Source organism: Carassius gibelio, chromosome A8, assembly GCF_023724105.1.
Source record: "Carassius gibelio isolate Cgi1373 ecotype wild population from Czech Republic chromosome A8, carGib1.2-hapl.c, whole genome shotgun sequence".
Lineage (NCBI taxonomy): Eukaryota > Metazoa > Chordata > Actinopteri > Cypriniformes > Cyprinidae > Carassius > Carassius gibelio.
This window is the reverse complement of record NC_068378.1, coordinates 28,309,854-28,331,611: the sequence shown is the minus strand read 5'-3', so window position 1 is coordinate 28,331,611 and position 21,758 is coordinate 28,309,854. Positions and strand designations below refer to the sequence as shown.

At 41.1% G+C, this 21,758-nt stretch overlaps 1 protein-coding gene across 1 annotated transcript; it reads right to left on the bottom strand.

The window, feature by feature from the left end:
- Nucleotides 1-5,701: 5,701 nt before the first annotated feature.
- Nucleotides 5,702-10,014, bottom strand: LOC128019126 (cysteine dioxygenase type 1). The gene is made up of 5 exons (XM_052605183.1): nucleotides 9,729-10,014; nucleotides 8,949-9,026; nucleotides 7,504-7,661; nucleotides 7,250-7,419; nucleotides 5,702-6,282 (listed from the first exon to the last, which is right to left on the bottom strand). Exons 1-5 carry the CDS (start codon nucleotides 9,896-9,898, stop codon nucleotides 6,253-6,255), a joined length of 606 nt encoding a protein of 201 aa, XP_052461143.1. The 5' UTR covers nucleotides 9,899-10,014; the 3' UTR covers nucleotides 5,702-6,252.
- Nucleotides 10,015-21,758: the final 11,744 nt, after the last annotated feature.

Sequence of the window (21,758 nt, the reverse complement as noted above, 5' to 3'; positions counted from 1 at the left end):
AAGGTCAGACTCTCAGATTCATTTGACTGAACAATGGGGAAAAAGGCAAATGACGTCAGCAGCTCAGAGTTGATTTCTTTTCAACTTCAGGCGCTCAGCGCTCCTATAAACAGCACACCGAACACTCACTGCTCACAGAAAACTATTACAAAAAGGCTTTTCCATTTCCTCTGGACACTCACACAGCTTCTGGGTTAATGGGACACATTTACACTATCATAAAAACCATTATCCTTTCCATATAAACAATAAAACCCCTCATTCCCATCTGTGGCCATTTCACCTTATTCTCGTTTCAGCCGTTTCAGCTGTGACTCTATGATAAAGACGACTGAAATCCTTCTGGTTTCTGTTTGAGTGAAATCAGCTGTCTGTTTCGTTAATGAGACTGTTCCTCACAGACCAGACCAGACCAGACCAGACCAGACAGAGTTTACACACAACTCAGATATACTACAAACAAGTTATCTGATTACATAACTTATAATGCTCTCACACTCCCACCCACCCACCCACACACACACACACACACTCACACACACACACACACACACACACACACACACACACACACACACACACACACTGGTTTTTATTCTGTACAAACTGTATATTCTCTCTCCCTTCACCAACCCTACACCTAACCCTAACCCTCACAGGAAACTTTGTGCATTTTTACTTTCTCAAAAAAACTCATTCTGTATGATTTATAAGTGTTTTGAAAAATGGGGACATGGGTTATGTCCTCATAAGTCACCCTCTCCTTGTAATACCTGTGTCATACCCATGACATTATACAGAGTTGTGTCCTGATATGATACACACACTCACACACACACACACACACACACACACACTCACACACAGACACTCACACACACACAATTTTAACAATTTAAGTCCACTTTAAAGAAGTCACTTAAAATAAAACTATTATAGATGTAGATAAACACATGTACAAGATCATGGACCAGTGGCAGGAGACAGATCTTTACAGTATTACACACATCACTCAGTTCTTCTGGATATAAATAACAGCGTCTCCTCTATATATGACAGCTGTCGATGATAGAGGATGAAGCTCAGTACATTTTGGGCATCCCAAGCTGTTGAAGTCCTCTAACAACCCACCTGTGTGTGTCGTAAGATACCAAATATAAAAACAAGTAATCTGCCTCGATAACATATCTCTGAAAGTAGTACTTAGGAGTGGTTGATATTTAATGACTAAAGCTTCCTCCATACGAGATCAAAGGTGCACACAACTCCTCATTCATCACAACAACATCTGGAGAGTTAGGAGACAGAGAGAAGAGGTCAGAGTTACTCCTCAGATACTCAAACATGGATGAATTTACACAGGAATGTTTCTATATTCTTTCTAAAGATGGTATAAAGGGATTGATAGGTCTTCCACTATTCTGTCGCGGTGTGCTGTCTACACTCTCTTGTAAACATGACAGATGTTCAGTGTTTCTGTGATCTGATCTGAAGTGTGATGCAGACAGTGAGGAACACGAGCTGTAGGAAACCAGATCCAGAAGAACTTGTAATCTGGCTTTTACTGTGAGATGTGTTCGCTGAGTGACCGAGAGAGACCGCTCCAGTGATACTCCTGCTCTTACAGAGGTCCAGCAGGTCCGGCCAGTCTGACCACACACCGAACCCAGCCGGGCTAATGACCCCCTGTGTCTCCTGAGATCCAGGAACAGAGAGGAACAACTCCCTAACGTCTCTGTCATCACTGTTCAACATGTTCAGAAGATGAGAAGCCTGCACGCTGCTATAAACCCATATCACGTTCTGTACCTCCATTGTGTTTCCTTAATCTCCAGGCCTGACCTTTTTCAGTAAAATAATCTGTTCTGGCTAGCATGAAACACACACACACACACACACACACACTCAATTCAGTTCAATTCAATTTGATTTGTATAGCGCTTTATACGATACAAAACATCGCAAAGCACTTTGAAGAAAATTAACGTTTCTACATTTTAGTAGTAGCTTATCAGTGGTGACTGTCAGTTTGTGTGCATATGACAGGAATGTACAGAAAAATAATTAAAGACATAATCAACAAGACGATTAACAGCAATTATTATATGATGCAGTCACAATATTCGTTAGTTCTGTTTGTTGATTCAGGGTTAGCATCATCTGAGGTCCTCTGAGGGTCAGCATCATCTCTTCTCAGGTGTTCTGGATCCAGACTGGAGCTTGTTTAAATCCTAGTTACCACGGGATGAAGATCCAGCAGAAACAGAGAAACTAATAGAGACATCATTAGCATAGCTGCTGATCCAACAAAGTAAAATTAGTTTAACCCAAGCTAATAAATAAAAATGCACCTTTGATCAGATGCAACTACACTCACAATTTAAGAGATACATTATTCGTATGCTTGGTGAAAGAGATGTGTTTTTAATCTAGATTTAAACAGAGAGAGTGTGTCTGAACCCCGAACATTATCAGGAAGGCTATTCCAGAGTTTGGGAGCAGCGACTGTAAAATTGGGGTAATATGATCATATTTTCTTGACCTGGTAAGGACTCAAGCTGCTGTATTTTGGACGACCTGTAGCTTGTTTATTGACGAAGCAGGACAACCACCTAGAAGTGCATTACAATAGTCCAGTCTAGAGGTCATGAATGTATGAACTAGCTTTTCTGCATCAGAAACAGATAACGTTTCTTAGCTTGGCAATGTTTCTAAGATGGAAGAATGCTGTTTTTGTAACATGAGAAATATGGTTTTTAAAAGACAATTTGCTGTCTAATATAACACACAGAAGTATTTTCCAATAATATTACCAAGGGGCAACATGTATATTGAAAATAGAAGGGGACCTAGGACGGATCCTTGTGGCACTCCATATTTTACTGATGATAAATGAGATGACACCCCATTTAAATAAACAAAATGGTAGCGATCGGACAGGTAGGATCAAAACCATCTTAGAGCCTGCCCTTGAATACCTGTATAGTTTTGTAATCGATCTATGAGTATGTCATGATCTATGGTGTCGAACGCAGCACTGAGATCAAGTAAAACTAGAAATGAGATGCAGCCTTGATCTGACGCAAGAAGCAGGTCATAAGTGCAGTTTCTATGCTGAAATTCTTCATACAGATCATTTTTCACACACACACACACACACACACACACACACACACACACACACACACACACACACACACACACACACACACACACACAAACAAACAAACACACACACACACACACACACAGTCTCTCTCTCTCTCTGTCTCACACACACACACACACACAAACAGCAGCGGATGATTTAACACACAAACAGTGTGAATGTTTATTCTTCCTGCAGATATGAACAGATAAAGACACTGAAAGCATTATATATTCTGTTATCTGCTGATCCTGATGAGTTATTCCTATGTGAAGTTATTAATACATCTTCTATCCATGTTACAGTTTCTGCGTCTGTGATGTGTGTCCTGAGGAAAAGACAACGAACGATAAAAGCAGATAAATGCAGTCGTAATGTTTTATAGCTGTTGTCACAGATATGATAGTGATGGAAGAGTTGAAAACATTGATGGGTGACTGAGGTTATGCAACACATGAACTCTCCAGCTGAGATCAGTGACAGTCAAACACGGTTTGGTCTGAATCCCAGAATCCCCTCGAGTCCTGACCACACTCACGAGAGGCTCGTCGTCGTTCTCGCAGTAATGCATGGAGATACGTGACTGAATTCCTGTTCTCAGGGGCTCAAGGTTCCTGCTGTATTGATTTTGTTGGCACATAATTAAAGCAGCGGGCCAACAGGAGCTTGTTATGTGTGTTACGCAACTCACATGTGGAGAGAAGAGAACATGCTGAGAAACAACTTTACTGCAAACAACAGAATCAGACGGAATCGAACCTTCCAGACGCTAACGGAAGTGAAGGATAGCGTAAACAGTGATAACACACTGTAAAACATCTGCACCTACGCTAACTGCCCAGTTCAGCTGAATCTCATATTACTTTCAGTAGAAACTGCTTAATTTTGATGATTTAAGGTAATGAAAACATATGCATCATTATTTAGTGCAGCTGTTTCTCTTCAGTTTGAGTTACAGTATTACAGTGTTTTACAATCTAAGCACACTTTTCTCAATATTTTGGTCACATTTTCAAAACTCTTCACAAAGCGAAGCTCAAGAACATTAATGTGGATGAACCGCATCATTTATCATGAAACGAAAACATCTTTGACATCACATGAGCTCTTCTCACTCAGACACAAAACCTACCCAAGTTACAACCAACTCTGTACAAAACAGATCAACCTGAAGCTCAAAACCATCTCGAAGAAATTAATATAACAGACATTTGCTACATTCATACAATAATGCCACATATTCTGAATGTAACAAAATAAATCCCTGAACAGGTGTCAGTCTTTCAGTTTCATTATCATCTGCAGAAGGAGAAAATGTGCTGTAAAGTAAACATGGACTATGAACATTTACTGTAGTGAATTATAAACAGTAGAAAGTCTCATTCTTGTTTACTAAGTAATTTTACAAAAGCAAACATTGTATAATGCTGTTGTTTGAGTTTTTAGGTCATGATAAAGTTTGCTTGCGTTGGAAAGAATGAGTTGATTTGAGACCGTATGAAGTGTTTCAGTAGTTTTAGTGTAGTTTGAATGTGAAATCACTGCTGTATCAAGAGAACTGTGAAGAGTTTAGAAAAAATGACTTAAGCATGGAGAAATGAGTCCTCTAGTGATTATATTAATCTGCTCGTTTCTCACTGAAAGCCTCTAGCTTCCCTCGTGTGCAGTGGTGTTCATTCCTGGCCATCAGCGTGGAAAGATGATCAGTGTGAACGAAGACTCTGGCAGACGTGCTCCAACACGACTCTCAGAAGCTTCCAGAAGTCTGTTCGTTCAGAAACGTGGAGAAACAAGTTGATGAGATCACGTCAGTCACGCAGCGGAGGAATCCACCGCATACACACTCCTCATCTTCAGATCAACAATCAGATCATCATTTGATTTAGTTCGTTTTGATCATATTTTGATTTAATATTTCCTGCTTTTCATGTTAATTTTATTCTTTTCTCATATTTATTTATTTTTTTAAATATGCACTGTAAAAATAATCCATTTGGACTTTATTACAGGTGTTTTATGTGTATTAGAAGTTTTGCACTTTAGGGTCCATAAAATCTGGATAATGTTCTGGCAGAAAAAAAAAATCTCTCTTATTTCTTTAAAAAACAAAAATTGTTTCTATGAACTTTTATTTATTATTGGTTTAGTTTTATTGATTTTAGTACATATGTAAAATTTTGTTGATTTTTATGATATGTAAAAATTGATAGCCTGAATAAAAAGCTTTGGATAAAAGCGTCTGCTAAATACATAAACTTCATTTAATTTACAATTTAGTAGATCAAGTTAAACTTGGTTATTTGAATACTTTATTTCAGTTTAATAATCTTTTCAATGGTTTCAGTTTGAGTTCAGTGTAATGTGTGACTGTAGTGTGAAGATGAAACGAGTTCTCCAGAAGATTCTTCTGATCCATATCACAAAACACTTTCTGAGAAGACAAGAACTGATAACCTGAATGTGTTAGTGGCTTTGATAAATGTGTGTACATGCAAGAAATAAACAGATGAACACACACACACACACACACACACACACACACACACACAGAACAACATTTGGGAAAGGTTTTATTTACTTTAACATTAAGACAAAAATGAATTTCAAGGAAAGATTCATTTTAAATAAAAGCTCCAGTTTACAAATACAGAGACCATATTTCACGAGACATTGATTACTGACGGCAGGATTCATAAAAATAAACTCTTCCATTGAAACGCTCATCTGCAATAAAGCGCGAGTGTGTGGAGATTCACAAACACATTGCTGGAGTTCTGCTGAAGCGGGATGTTGTTGACGGGGACAGCGCTTTCATTGGAGCGAACAAACAGATTCTTCTCATAAATTACACACTTCAGGCCACAGCTCTCATCCCGTAACAGTACAAAAGCGTGATTACACAGGAATGCTGGGAGAACGGGCTCCTCTCAACAACAAAGAGCAGACTGACACACGGCTCAAATAATTCAGCCTCGTCTGCCAGCGCTAAACTAGGACACGATTAAGCAGCTTGAATTAACTCTTCCCGCTGTCCGCTGTCAATCTTAAAAAGAGTTGGATCAAGTTTTATACATCGATTGAATGTGGAAATCTTCTTGTGCTTCTCAGTTGTTCTCCTGTGAAACGGTGGATTCCTGAAAGAAAGCGACACAAAAGTGATCAGATGAAAGCTCGAGCTCTCAATTAATAGATAAAGACACGCTTCAAAGCTGCGCTCCGATCTTATCTTATCAAAGCACAGCGCTGATGTCGAAACCCTTCAGTCCAGACAGCGCTGTGGTCAAGGTGAGCTTATGCAAGCTCTGAATGAGAGATAAGAGTGTGTTTGGCAGACATTAAACCCTCCACACATCTGCAGGAGCTGGAGAGAACACCGAGTGAAGAACTGCACTGATAACAGCTTTACAGCTCATCTGATCCACACACATTAACTCCAGCAGGATTCATTCACCACAGCTCACGCATCATCAGCCACACGCTGACAGAGCCTCTTAATATTCTGATCTATTTTGTTGTGTTCTTCTCATTTTTAAGCGTCTGTATAGTTTGTATTCAGTTTAAGTGAACTACATGAAAATGAAAAATGTTATTATTCTTTAGTTAAAATAAAATATCTTTATTGTATTTCAGTTAACATTTATTTTCATGTCAAGACATTTTTTAATGGTTTTAGTGATTGTAAGTTTATTTAAAAGTGCACTAAAAGTGTCTTCTGAAGTTACAAATTTAACGTACGAAGAAAATTCAAATATGACGTAAAACATTTGCAGATCAACACCTTCTTCGTTCCATGTTTGAAGATAACGATATCATCACTTCCCACCAAACTGGTGCAAAGTATCAATAATAAAAGTTTCCTCAGATTATCTCTGATACATAATTAATCTAAATCATTCAGGATTATAAAAACTTAGTTTGAGATGCGATCGGCTGGTTATCACGTCGTAGTTTACTCATCATAATTAAAGCACATTTTCTGATCAGCTTTGAGCGCATGAGATCTTCTGTGTGTCATGTTGTGTCCATCCAGCGTTCTTCTACACAGCGTCTCATAATGAGCATCAAGACACAGCATTAAGATGAAACGAGAGATCGACTTACATACGGCGTCCTCTCGCCGAACTGGCTCCAGAAGGTCATCCTGACGGTGTTGTGGTGACCGGTGCGCTGGTCAAAGGTCCGGCACGTCTGGAAGGGAGGACTGTAGAGGTGCAGAGAGACGGCGGTCTCCGTGTGACTCACGTTCTCCACTCGATGAAGCCCGATGGAGTCTGAAACACAGCGAGTGAATCCGGTCAGAGACCCAGCACACACTGATGTTCAGTGGTCTTCAGGAGTCCCGCTGACCCTCTCACCGTTGATGTAAGCGCACTGGTTCTCCAGCAGAACCCGCTGGGACTTCTGCGTCATGCCTCCCTGCAGTCTTCGGTCGGGCCAGTCGAACAGCGTCTCCTTCAGCTGACCCTGGAGCAGCTTCAGGAAGCAGTGTGAGTCCGTGTGATCGTGAATACTGCTGCAATCGAGCCAAACACAGGCACACTCAGCGTCTTCGGGTTATTACGGGTCAAAGACCAAACCAGTTCATACACACTCAAATCATATTAAATTCATGTCTACTTTAATGTTTCAAATAACAGCTGTGAAAATAAATAGTCAAAATATGGCTGAAATAATGTCCATCCTCATTCAGCATGACAGATATATATGTGAAAATGACACATACTTATTCGGACCTGTGCTATATATATAAATATACGATCATATTAAAGTTTACTATAAAAATCAAAAAGACAAACGGGTCAGATCTAGAAGTGTGAAGGCAAAGATTGGTGAAGATTTTAAATGACATTAAGTTAGTATTTTAGGGCTGAACTCTGACCCTTAAACAGTCTTTAATGTGTTCATTTTGAATGATTATCATTAATGAATGATTCTGGTATGGAATATAAAAATAAATAAAAAAATCAAGTAATAGTGAATTTTTATCTCATAATTATGACTTTTCCCCTCACAAACTATTATTCTTTTACAACTGTGAGTTTATATCACTATTCTGAGACAAAATGTCAGAAATAAAAAATTGCACTTATCTTTTTCATGTTTTTCGGTTTATAAACTATTATTATTACACTGAATTACATTTTAGTGTTTTCTGTAAATCATGGAGAAAAATGTGTGATAGACATAAGCCTTTGCTTCTTCCTACTTCTTTTCAAACATGTATATTTTAAAGTTGTGTGTTATTCATGTTCTTCTCCATGTGTGTGTGTGTGTGTGTGTGTGTGTGTGTGTGTGTGTGTGTGTGTGTGTGTGTGTGAAAAGGACACATTCTAATGCAAAGGTAAAAAAAGCAAAGCTGTATTAAACTTTCAGTGCTTTGAAATTGTTTCTGTCTTTGACTCTTATACGAGATTCATCTAGACAAGATTTAAAAAAAAAAATTAGATGAAATTATTAACATGCAAGGCCGCAGATGAGCTGAAGATTTTAAGCTGAATTAGGTGAACATGAACAAATATTAACAACAGCTCGGTCATCCTAACACGCTATTTTCTTCATATTCCTCAGGGAATAATCACTTATGCTTTATGAGCATTATTTTATCAGTGCATTTATGAAAGGCTTTGGGAATATTATCTGTATTTATGACTTCCCTAATCACAAGACATTGGACTCTACTATCTATCAGGTCTTTATCAGTCTGTTAATATCTCTGATTGATTGACGTGTGTTCAGTTATTGATCCACACATGATTTCAGGATTCTGCAGGTCACACCGAACTCATTTAACATCAGGTACCTGCCGTGTCCTTCACCCCAGCACAAGATCATCAGGTTGAACTTTCCATTTCCCTCATTAACGAGATTCCTGGTGTATCTGGAAGCACACAGTAAAATGACTTTAGTTCAATGAAAATACTTTTTCTTTAATCATTCATCCTTCCTGGATGCTAATAATCATTCGTTATGACAGCTACTGTCATTGTTGTTGTTGTTGCTGGTCAATGCAACGCGTCCTGCTGACGTCACTGTGGTCATTAATATTCATGTTCGTTTCATTGACCAGAGAGAGATCGAGAGAAAGTCCCAGAAAGCAGCTGAAGGATTGAGCGGGTGTGCGCCGGGAGCCGAGCTCTGATTGGCCCGCCTCGACCCCGCCCTCTCAGACGAGGCCCCGCCCACAGACAAAACATCAACGGAGGAAAAACTCCAGCATCGCATCCAGACAAAAACAAGAGGGAACTGGACTTTTGGTTGAAGTGGAGCGAGAAACATTAATGCTCTTTTCTCTGATATAAAGGAGAAAACTATTTGAGTTATGTTTGGAGTAAAAGTCAACTCATTTAAGCCCAGTTCACCTTAAGTTTGCGTTTGTTTGTGTTAGACTGGAAAGACTGCAACATTAAATTAAAATTTTCCTAATGATAATTTAATTTGCATTTCTCAGTTATCTGAAAAACTAAATAAGTAAAAAAAAAAACAACCCTTGGGATTATAAGACTTAAATGCATGAACTATGGCAAAATAACTGTCTACACACAATTATTCTGAGAATAATAATAATCATATAATTAATTACCTGTACTGGTCAAATTTGGCGTATTTCATCCACTCGTGAGGTTTACTTTCATAGGACTCCATGATGCTCTGCACATCCTCCACATTGACTCTGTCGCTTTCAAAGATCTTGTGAAGAGTCTGGATCAGATCCTCCAGAGACTCGGGCTTCACGAGCTCGGTGTGCTCCATCTCCAGCGCTGCTGTGTGTGTGTGTGTGACAGAGAGAGAGAGAGAGAGTGTCTCACAGAGAGAGAGTGTGTTTCTGACACTGAGAGAGAGAGAGTGTGTGTGTGTGTGTCTGAGTCTCTCTGCAGGAGCTCAGTCTTTATATCTCCAGCTGAACTGTGATGGACGAGACCACTGGCGCACAGACGCAGGGTCCGCCCACTGATGCAGCTCACTGATGAACCTACTCTGTCAGCTATGAAGAAGACCTTCATAAACAATTGATGCTTTAACAAACGAACATATGAGAGACAATAAATATAATTTTGTTTTGTTTGTTTATTGGCTTTATCAACGCCCCCCTCCCCAGTTAGAGTTTGGACTGACCCGCTTTATATTCAGTGGCTTAACTTTTTTTCAAAACACATTGTTAACTTCATATTTACTGGTAGTTATATCTCTTAATTAACTTCACATACAGATAAAATCGTCATATCAGTAATATTTTATTTTGATAAAACATTTTCATCTGAAACCTAGCCGGTGAACAAATGCCAACTGACTGTATTTAATTACAAAGATTTGTTTCAGAGTGTGTTATAAAGTGTATTCATGTGATTTGTGCTGGAGCGCCATCATGTGGATCATGGTGAAATAAATCCAGCCCGTTTAAAGGGTAAAAACATTGATTATGTTCATGCACACTCACAATGCGATTATAATAGGATTTTTGTAATATAGCGAGCTTCATAAACACTAGTACTGGAAGAACCATAATTTTAAAGCTTTAAATCAACTGAACCAAATTGCTTCACAAAATGATTCACTGGTTAGAAGCGCTCGAGACTTCGCACACTGGCGACTCCTGCTGGTCAGGAAGTGTAACTGCAACTAAATAACTGCATGTGTAATTAATTACTATTAACAAATAACCAAATACCATTTAATATATATTTAATAAAAATCTGCATAATATTCTTTTTTATCCAGTGTATGAATTGGGGGGTGGTCTCAGATATCCCATAATCATCAAGGGACCCCTAAAACACACACACACACACACACACACACACACACACACACACACACACACACACACATATATATATATTTTTTTTTTCTTGGAGCTTCTCCTGGTTTTTCAATACAACTATAATAGTACTTAAAATGAAGTTTCGATTGATGTATTAAATTTTGACCTAGTCATGTTACATCATATTTAATTTTTACGCGTTTTTAAAAATAAACAAGATTCTGTTGCATTTAGGAAGGCAGTAGCCAATCAGAGACGTTCAGATTAGTCATCGCTGAAACCCCAGAGTTTTGTTCTGACTGAAACTCGCGAATTCCATCATCATAAGCAACTAAGAGATTAATTTATCATATCGTGTATGGACAGTTTCATTGTTTATAAGATGAGTTATGAGCGCTTGAACACTAGCTAGACTGCATGCTCATTTAAGACCTCGATATACATCAAACAAAATCGAAAAACGAACTGATATGACGTCATTTCGATCAGGCCGGAACGAAGTTAGTTTCATCAGTTCGAAACAGCTGACCAAAGTGAACTTTCTGGGGGAGTTCGTTGTGGCCCCTAAACCTTTGGAGTTTGTCTGAAGTGGAGTTTTTCCCCTGTTCGTTTCCAATTGTTCCCGGGTCGCTAGATTGGTCACTTTCACACTGCCAGTGATTACCCAGAATATGTGCCCACATTCACACACCACCCGTAAAAACCCTTTGCTGCACCCGACAGGAACCCGAAAAATCGAAAAGTGAAATAGAAAGTGGCATAACATTAGAGGTAAACAACATACAGAGACAAATGAACACATTTTCCCATACAATTCTGACCCCAGGAATTTAATGAAATGGTTATTTTTGACATTTGACAACATATTGACCTTATTTCTGGACAAAAATAGCAAAAAATGGCCAAAGATGTGTAGAGGATCAACTATTTTTTCGTTTTCTCAAGTGCATAGGGTGATTTTTCCCCACAACATATTATTTCTTTATCATTCAAGTGTCTATTATAAGATTAAATTGGGTACCAAGCTGAAATAATCCCAAAATGCTTAATTTTTAACCCTTTGCACCAAACCCGAAAAATCTAAATATGATTTAAAGTGGCATAACTTTTGATGTAAACAACTCACGGAGACAAATGGACACATTTTTCAATACATTTCTGATCCCAGAAATTGTTATTTGTCATGTTTTATAACATCTTGACCATCTGTGGTCAAAAAGAGCAAAAAAAGTTCATTTGACAGTGTTTTTATTATACTTAAAAGCCTGAAATAGGGTTTATTTGAACCTTTTACTTCACCTATCCTGAACCTGAAGAGATTTAAAATAGTTTTACTTTTGAAGTTAACAAAACAAAGCAAATTAGCTTAAATAAATAAAATAAATAAATAAAAAACTACAAAAAAATCCAAAAAGGTCCAAAAAGTTGGCTGAGCATAAACTGCAAGTTTTTGATTTTTGGGGCTTTGCAGCTGGTGGCCGTCGGTTCATACCTGCAGATCGCCATCTCCCACTGCTCTCTCTTTTGGAAAAATTTCAGTAAGTATTTGAAACTATAATTAAGATATACCTTTGTAGTCATAACTTAAAGTGATTTTTCAACAGTTTTTACTATAATCACAGGCTTTCAGAAATCGAATCTGTACTCTTGACTAGCAGTGATGGTAGCTTAGTTGGGTGGGGGACATGAGATACGAGACTCTGTGAAGACATCAGTTCACCAGAACACATGAGGAATATTAGTGAACAGATTCCATTGAAATTTGAGGACTTGTCTTTGGATACAATTGGCTATCACCAATATTGTTATAAAAGCTATACAGGGAAAATAAATCAATTACAAGTGTCAAAGGCTTCTACATCTGGTGAATCATTATCATTGAAAAGGGACTCTCTGCTCCATGTCAAATCACTGTCAGTTCAATCTAAAGGAGCTCCAAGAAGGTGTTCCTTCTTGTTTCCCAATCCGTGCATTTTCTTTCACAAAGCAAAATCCAAGTTCAAGGGCAAGACTGAAGAGCTTACAAAGTTTCAGGTTTGGAAACACAAGGAACCAGGCTGGAAAGTTATTGAACCTAGGGCACAGGAATTAAAGAAAGAGGCTCTTTATCGCAAGGTGCAGGACAAGGACCTATTTGCAATGGAAGCTAAGTATCATCCATCATGCAGAAACAACTTCAACACAGAGTACCAAACCCATGAGTGTGGAAGGGAGAGAGTAGGAAAGGCAGCAGACAACACTGACAGCCTGCAGACCCAGAAGATAGCAGCACATCACAAGTCATATTGTGTGCTAAAGGATTACATTCTTAGGAATGTGATTGAATGCAAAGAGGTTGTCCAGCTAAGATCCATCTGCAACTTGTACATGAAGACATTGGAAAATCAAGGTTTTCCTAATCCTGAATACCGCAGTGAGAAATTGGCAAGACAGTTACAGGGAGACAAAGACATCTCTCATGAACTCACTTTCTCCAAGATGCAACAACATGAGTGTATTAAGCTGAACCTCATATACAGCTCAGCATTACACTGACTGAGAAACAAGAAGGAACATCTTCTTGGAGCTCCTTCAGATTGAACTGACAGTGATTTGCATGGAGCAGAGAGTCCCTTTTCAATGATAATGATTCACCAGAAGCCTTTGACACTTGTAAACAATCTACACTCACCTAAAGGATTATTAGGAACACCTGTTCAATTTCTCATTAATGCAATTATCTAATCGACCAATCACAAGGCAGTAGTTTCAATGCATTTAGGGGTGTGGTCCTGGTCAAGACAATCTCCTGAACTCCAAACTGAATGTCAGAATGGGAAAGAAAGGTGATTTAAGCAATTTTGAGCGTGGCATGGTTGTTGGTGCCAGACGGGCCAGTCTGAGTATTTCTGCTCAGTTACTTGGATTTTCACGGGCAACCATTTCTAGGATTTACAAAGAATGCTGTGAAAAGGGAAAAACATCCAGTATGTGTCAGTCCTTTGGGCGAAAATGCCTTGTTGATGCTAGAGGTCAGAGGAGAATAGGCCGACTGATTCAATCTGATAGAAGAGCAACTTTGACTGAAATAACCACTCGTTACAACCGAGGTATGCAGCAAAGCATTTGTGAAGCCACAACACGCACAACCTTGAGACGGATGGGCTACAACAGCAGAAGACCCCACCGGGTACCACTCATCTCCACTACAAATAGAAAGAAGAGGCTACAATTTGCACGAGCTCACCAAAACTGGACAGATGAAGACTGGAAAAATGTTGCCTGGTCTGATGAGTCTCTGATGATTTCTGTTGAGACATTCATCAGATCCATCATGCCTTGTTACCACTGCGCAGGCTGCTGGTGTAATGGTGTGGGGGGTGTTTTCTTGGCACACTTTAGGCCCCTTAGTGCCAATTGGGCATCATTTAAATGCCACGGCCTACCTGAGCATTGTTTCTGACCATGTCCATCCCTTTATGACCACCATGTACCCATCTTCTGATGGCTACTTCCAGCAGGATAATGCACCATGTCACAAAGCTCGAATCATTTCAAATTGGTTTCTTGAACATGACAATGAGTTCACTGTACTGAAATAGCCCCACAGTCACCAGATCTCAACCCAATAGAGCATATTTGGGATGTGGTGGAACTGGAGCTTCGTGCCCTGGATGTGCATCCCACAAATCTCCATCACATGTAAGATGCGATCCTATCAATATGGGCCAACATCTCTAAAGAATGCTTTCAGCACCTTGTTGAATCAATGCCACGTATAATTAAGGCAGTTCTGAACGCGAAAGGGGGTCAAACACAGTGTTAATATCGTGTTCCTAATAATTCTTTAGGTGAGTGTATTTCCCCTGTAAAGCTTTTATAGCAGTATTGGTGATAGCCAATTGTATCCAAAGAGAAATCCTCTAATTTCAATGGAACCTGTTCACAAATATCCCTCATGTGGTCTGGTGAACTGACGTCTTTATAGAGTCTCATATCTCATATACTGTGTAGATATGATAGCTTCTCGCTTGCCCTCCCCACCGGCATGTGTTGAGTGTTGTAAAATTACCATACTGTTGAGTTGAGACGTAAAATACGTGTTAGGGAACGAATCCTCTTTGGAGGCACTTCAGCTGTGTTACAATGTTTAATTTTCCCCTTGTTAAGTATGTATGAAGTATTGAGCCTGAAAAAAAAAAAACACTTTAACTAAGCTACCATCACTGCTAGTCAAGAATACAGATTACATTTCCAAAAGCCTGTGATTATAGTAAAAACTGTTGAAAAATCACTTTAAGTTATGACTACAAAGGTATATCTTAATTATAGTTTCAAATACTTACTGAAATTTTTCCAAAAGAGAGAGCAGTGGGAGATGGCGATCTGCAGGTATGAACCGACGACCACCAGCTGCAAAGCCCCAAAAATCAAAAACTTGCAGTTTATGCTCAGCCAACTTTTTGGACCTTTTTGAATTTTTTTGTAGTTTTTTATTTATTTATTTATTTATTTTATTTATTTAAGCTAATTTGCTTTGTTTTGTTAACTTCAAAAGTAAAACTATTTTAAATCTCTTCAGGTTCAGGATAGGTGAAGTAAAAGGTTCAAATAAACCCTATTTCAGGCTTTTAAGTATAATAAAAACACTGTCAAATGAACTTTTTTTGCTCTTTTTGACCACAGATGGTCAAGATGTTATAAAACATGACAAATAACAATTTCTGGGGTCAGAATTGTATTGAAAAATGTGTCCATTTGTCTCCGTGAGTTGTTTACATCAAAAGTTATGCCACTTTAAATCATATTTAGATTTTTCGGGTTTGGTGCAAAGGGTTAAAAATTAAGCATTTTGGACATTATTTCAGCTTGGTACCCAATTTAATCTTATAATAGACACTTGAATGATAAAGAAATAATATGTTGTGGAAAAAAAAATCACCCTATGCGCTTGAGAAAACGAAAAAATAGTTGATCCTCTACACATCTTTGGCCATTTTTTGCTATTTTTGTCCAGAAAAAAGGTCAATATGTTGTCAAATGTCAAAAATAACCATTTCATTAAATTCCTGGGGTCAGAATTGTATGGGAAAATGTGTTCATTTGTCTCTGTATGTTGTTTACTTCTAATGTTATGCCACTTTCTATTTCACTTTTCGATTTTTCGGGTTCCTGTCGGGTGCAGCAAAGGGTTAAAAAAGAACCCTTTGGGACATTATTTCAGCTTGGCACCTGGCAGATTATGAGAATAGACACTTTAAGGATTTTAAAAAATCAGGTGGCATAAAAAAAGCCGGGGGGTGCGCGTGGACCCCTATTTCCATCTAGACTACTAGTGCTGTGTCTGAAATCGCTCACTCATTAGGTGCGTTCCATTCGACAGGGTCCCTACGCAGTGTTCACTGCTCCCTACTCCCTGAGCAAGGTATATCAGTTGAAGGGGACTTCACTGGCAATAACCGCTCATTTGGAACGCCCTGCAAACGTCATCAAAGAAGTCAATAATGGGGTCGCGCAGATTAGGATATAACATAAATATTATACATTCATATTTTAATTTTTATTTACAATCACATTTAAAATATGTACTCTATACAATTAAAAAAAACAAAAAAACATTGAGTACTTTAATTGACTATTGCTGCTATTACTTGACTATTAACAGAATTGAAGCCCTGCTGTAACTGTCATGCAAATATGAAAATAAACTTTTATTTGGTTAACTGTGTATATACGTGTTTTTAATAAATGGTCATATAATTGCATAGCGGTCTCGTGCGCATTCTTCCCGTGCACAGCCGTATAGTAAACACTGAGGTAAATAAAGTAAAATAAAGAAAAATGGCAGAGCCTCATCTGCTTCTAGTCGCTTTTACATTATCATACTTTTTTACAATTCATAATGAAAATGAACGAAGACAGTGAAGACGGCCGTTCTGACCATAGACAGTAAAAGAAATGGACACAGGGACCCCACTGGATTCAACGGAGAAAAATTAAGTCAATTAGAACAGAGGGGCAGGGTTTCATATTTTTTTGAAGCACCCCTGGGCGCCGCCATTAGCTAGCGGACCCCCACCTGCTGTTAGCATTCCATTGACTCCCATTCATTTTGGCATCACTTTGACAGTGAATAACTTTACATCTGAGGCATTAAAAGACTCCATTTGTCTATTAATTATTTCTAAAGAAACACGAAAATGTATGGATCCACACGTAACATATCATCACATTAATCACAGGAAGTGAGACATCACTTCCTGTTTGTTGTTGGTGGCTGTACTGCGTTTGAGCTCCATCACTTTATTCTTTTCATTGACTATTTTTAACTTAAAAATACATTTTATACATCATCGTTTCCATTTATATAACGTGTGAATATATCCTCTATTGTATTCTACAACAAAAACAATCAGAGCGCCTCGCTATCACTAGATTTATTTTGATCTCCCGGGTCTTCTATTAGCTTTTAGCCGGTTGGCATCAGCAAGTGTGGTTGGTGCTAACTGCGCTTCCATTGCTAATACTCTATTCACACACATTACCACTGCTCCACTCTGTGCAGCTCGAGCTCGAGGCCGTGGGGAAGCAGATTCGCGACCTGGAACAGAGGCAGGCCAAGCTGAGAGAGCGGAGAGCCGCGCTGGAATCATCCCGGGCTGACGCTCACAAGTCCGGGGTAAGTATACAGCGTGCTGTTAACGGTCCCACCACGTCTACTCCGTGTGTTTCTCTGCGCAGGCCCGGTGCACCCAGGACGCGATCTTCCCAGATGTCCTTCACTGCGACGCCGGGACACCACGGACCCTGGGTGCATCCACAGCGGAGGACACGAGCTAGGTCCCGGGCGACGACTTCTCCCCCTCCTGCCTTCGAGATCTCCATCCAGAACCGCTTCGCTCCCCTCCGCGAGACAGGACGCGACGCTGTGATCATCGGAGACTCCATCGTCCGACACGTAAGTGCTACGTTAGCCGAAGGTAAAGTGCACACTCATTGTTTGCCTGGTGCTCGTGTTCTCGATGTTTCTGTGCAGATACCCGCGATCCTGAAGGACGGCGAGAGCCCCAGAGCGGTCGTGCTTCACGCCGGGGTTAACGACACCACGCTGCGGCAGACGGAGACGCTGAAGAGGGACTTCAGGAGCCTGATCGAGACGGTTCGCAGCACGACTCTCGCGGCGACGATCGTCGTGTCAGGACCACTGCCCACGTATCGACGAGGACACGAAAGGTTCAGTAGACTTTTTGCTTTAAATGAATGGTTGTTGTCATGGTGTAAAGAACAGAAACTGCTATTTGTTAATAACTGGAATCTTTTCTGGGAGCGTCCTAGGCTGTTTCGCGCTGATGGATTACACCCCAGCAGAATCGGAGCGGAGCTGCTCTCTGACAACATCTCCAGGACACTTCGCTCCATGTGACTAGTAAGACAATTCTCAAATAACCATTATGATGAGTTTTGTTCCACCCACTTAAATGATAAAAGTACTTGCGCTGTAAAAACGATTAAGACTGTCTCTGTTCCCTGAATAGTGAGGTCAAAATATAAATATAATGTAGGATCTAGAAAAAATCTTATAGTAATTAAACCAGAAAAATGTAAAGTAAATGAACAAAAACAATTTTTAAAGTTTGGGCTCATAAATATTAGATCACTCACAACAAAAGCAGTTATTGTAAATGAAATTATCACAGATAATAGTTTTGATTTACTCTGCTTGACTGAAACCTGGCTAAAACCAAATGATTATTTTGGTCTAAATGAGTCTACTCCACCAAACTACTGTTATAAGCATGAGCCCCGTCAGACTGATCAACAATATATAGTGATATTCTCAATGTTACCCAGAAAACAGGATACAGGTTTAACTCTTTTGAAATACTTCTGCTAAATGTTACTCTGTCAGACATGCAAAAGAAATCTAATGTATCTCTTGCTCTGGCTACTGTGTATAGACCACCAGGGCCGTATACAGAATTCCTAAAAGAATTTGCAGATTTCCTCTCCGACCTTCTAGTGTGACGGCTCGTAAAAGAGGAGGTTTGATGTTTTTGGAACCCGGCCGGTAAGAAAGTGTAAAATCGAAACGACCGAAAAACAATGCCCACCGAGCCTGCCTGGAGTTAAGTCTTTTGGCGGTTCTAATGTATTCGAGATTCTTATGGTCCGTCCATACAATGAAAGGTACACCCGACCCTTCAAGCCAGTGACGCCATTCTTCCAGTGCAAGTTTGACTGCCAACAACTCTCGATTGCCAATGTCATAATTAACCTCCGCAGGAGATAAATGGTGAGAATAATACGCACAAGGATGCACCTTTCCGTCTGAGGATGCGCGCTGGGACAACACTGCTCCTACCCCCACCTCTGACGCGTCGACCTCCACTATGAATTGACGTGAGCGATCAGGGGTGACGAGAATGGGAGCTGAAACAAAGCAGCTCTTCAGTTTGGCAAACGCAGCCTCGGCTGCGTCTGACCACCTGAACGTCAATCTAGGGAGGTCAAAGCGGTCAGAGGCGCGGCTAGTTGGCTGAAATTGCGAATGAAACGCCGGTAAAAATTGGCGAACCCCAAAAATCTCTGCAGGGCCTTGCGAGACTCTGGGGATGGCCAATCTGCCACAGCCTTAACCGTCTCAGGATCCATGCGAACACCCTCAGTCGAAATGATGTGTCCTAGAAAAGAAACAGACTGTGCATGAAAAATGCATTTCTCCGCCTTGACAAACAATCCATTCTCTAGCAACCGCAGAAGCACTCGTCGTACGTGTTGCACGTGTTCCTGGAGAGACGAAGAAAAAATCAATATGTCATCCAGGTAAACATATATGAACAGATCGACCATGTCTCGCAACACGTCATTAACGAGTGCTTGGAAGACTGCCGGCGAGTTCGTTAGCCCGAAAGGCATGACGCAGTACTCAAAATGGCCTCTAGGGGTGTTAAAGGCAGTCTTCCACTCATCCCCCTCCCTGATGCGGACCAAATGATAAGCATTACGTAAGTCCAATTTAGTGAAAACGGACGCTCCCTGCAACCTCTCAAAAGCTGAAGACATAAGCGGCAAAGGATAGGTATTCTTTACCGTTATGTTGTTCAACCCTCGGAAGTCAATGCAAGGTCACAAGGATCCGTCCTTCTTTCCCACAAAAAAGAACCCCGCCCCCGCTGGAGAAGAAGAAGGGCGGATGAACCCCGTTGCTAGTGAACTGGATATATATTTCTCCATGGCCGCCGTCTCTGGAATAGACAAAGAATATAACTTGCCCTTAGGCGGAGAAGTACCTGGCAATAACTCTATCGCACAGTCATAGGGACGATGAGGAGGAAGAGAATCAGCCCGAGACTTACTGAACACCTCCTTCAGGTCGTGGTACTCCGCGGGCACGTTAGCCAAATCCACTGCTTCCCCCTGAAACACAGACTCCGAAACATTAACACCAGCAGACAAAAGACAAGACAAATGACACTCCTCGCTCCAGCTAACCACAGATCCGAGACGCCAATCGATCCTGGGGTTGTGTTTATGGAGCCAGGTGTGACCGAGAACAATGGGAGATAGAGGTGAGTCCGTGATGAAAAATGAAATCTCCTCCGTATGGTTACCAGATGTGATGAGAGAAACAGGTAGAGTGGTCTGTGTGATGACTGGCAGTCTGTGTCCGTTGAGTGCAAAAGGTGCAATGGGGTGTTTGAGGAAGGTGAGAGGAATGTTGAGCTTACTAGCAAACTTGAAGTCCATGAAACTACCCTCGGCCCCAGAATCCAACAAAGCGTGATGATCGAGTGCGTGGGTGGACCACCGTAGACTCACCGGAAGGAGTGTCGATGTAGATGTGGTCTTCCTAGCAGAGATCCCACCCGATAGTAGCCTCAGTTTTACTATCGGGCTTGGTCTTTTACCGGACAGCGCTGGATGTGATGTTCTTGGCTGCCACAGTATAAACACAGTCCCAGGGATCTCCGCCTGATCCTCTCCTCCCGGGAGAGCCGAGCTCGCCCCACCTGCATGGGTTCAAGATCTCCAGGTGGGCTGACCACAACCTCTGAGCGCTGACGCTGAGCCTCCGGTCTGGTCGCGAGAACTGCTCTCCCCCTCCGTCTGTCGGCTTGGTCGAGTCGGTTGTCTACTCTGATGGCGAGGTCAATCAGACCATTGAGAGAAGTGGGGAGTTCAACGGCGCGGATCTCCTGTTGGATGCGGTCAGCCAACCCATGCAGGAAGTGATCCCACTGCGCCTCTTCGTTCCACTTCCACTCCGCCGCCAGGGTGCGGAACTCGATAGAATAGTCAGATACGGACCTGTCTTCCTGACGTAGGTCCGTGAGAAGTCTAGCCGCCTCCCTCCCGGCGACGGAGCGGTCGAAGACCCGTCTCATCTCCTCCGAAAGGGCGTGGAACGAGGCACAGCAGCTGTCTTGGTTCTCCCACACCGCCGTCCCCCAGAGGGCAGCCCTACCCGTCAGTAGTGACAAGACGAATGCCACCTTCATCTCCTCGGTGGTAAACGTGCGGGGCTGCAGGGCGAAGTGCAGAGAACAATGTGACAGAAATGATCGACAAAACTTTGGCTCACCCGCATATTTCTCAGGAATGGGGAGGCGTGGTTCGGACTGGGAAATCCCCCCGGAGACGATCGGCGGTGTGGGTGGCGTGGGTGGCGCAGCGGGTGGCGGTTGTTGTTGTTGTTGAGCCTGGAGAGCGAGCTCGGACACCTTCGTCACCATTGCTTGGAAAGCTCGACCCATCTCATCTATCGCCTTGTCTTGGCGATCCATACGACCAACGGCTCTCTGCAGAAATTCCTCCAGATGAGATGGGGAGCGATCGCCTGCTGCTTCCATGATGGTCAGATCCTACTGTGAC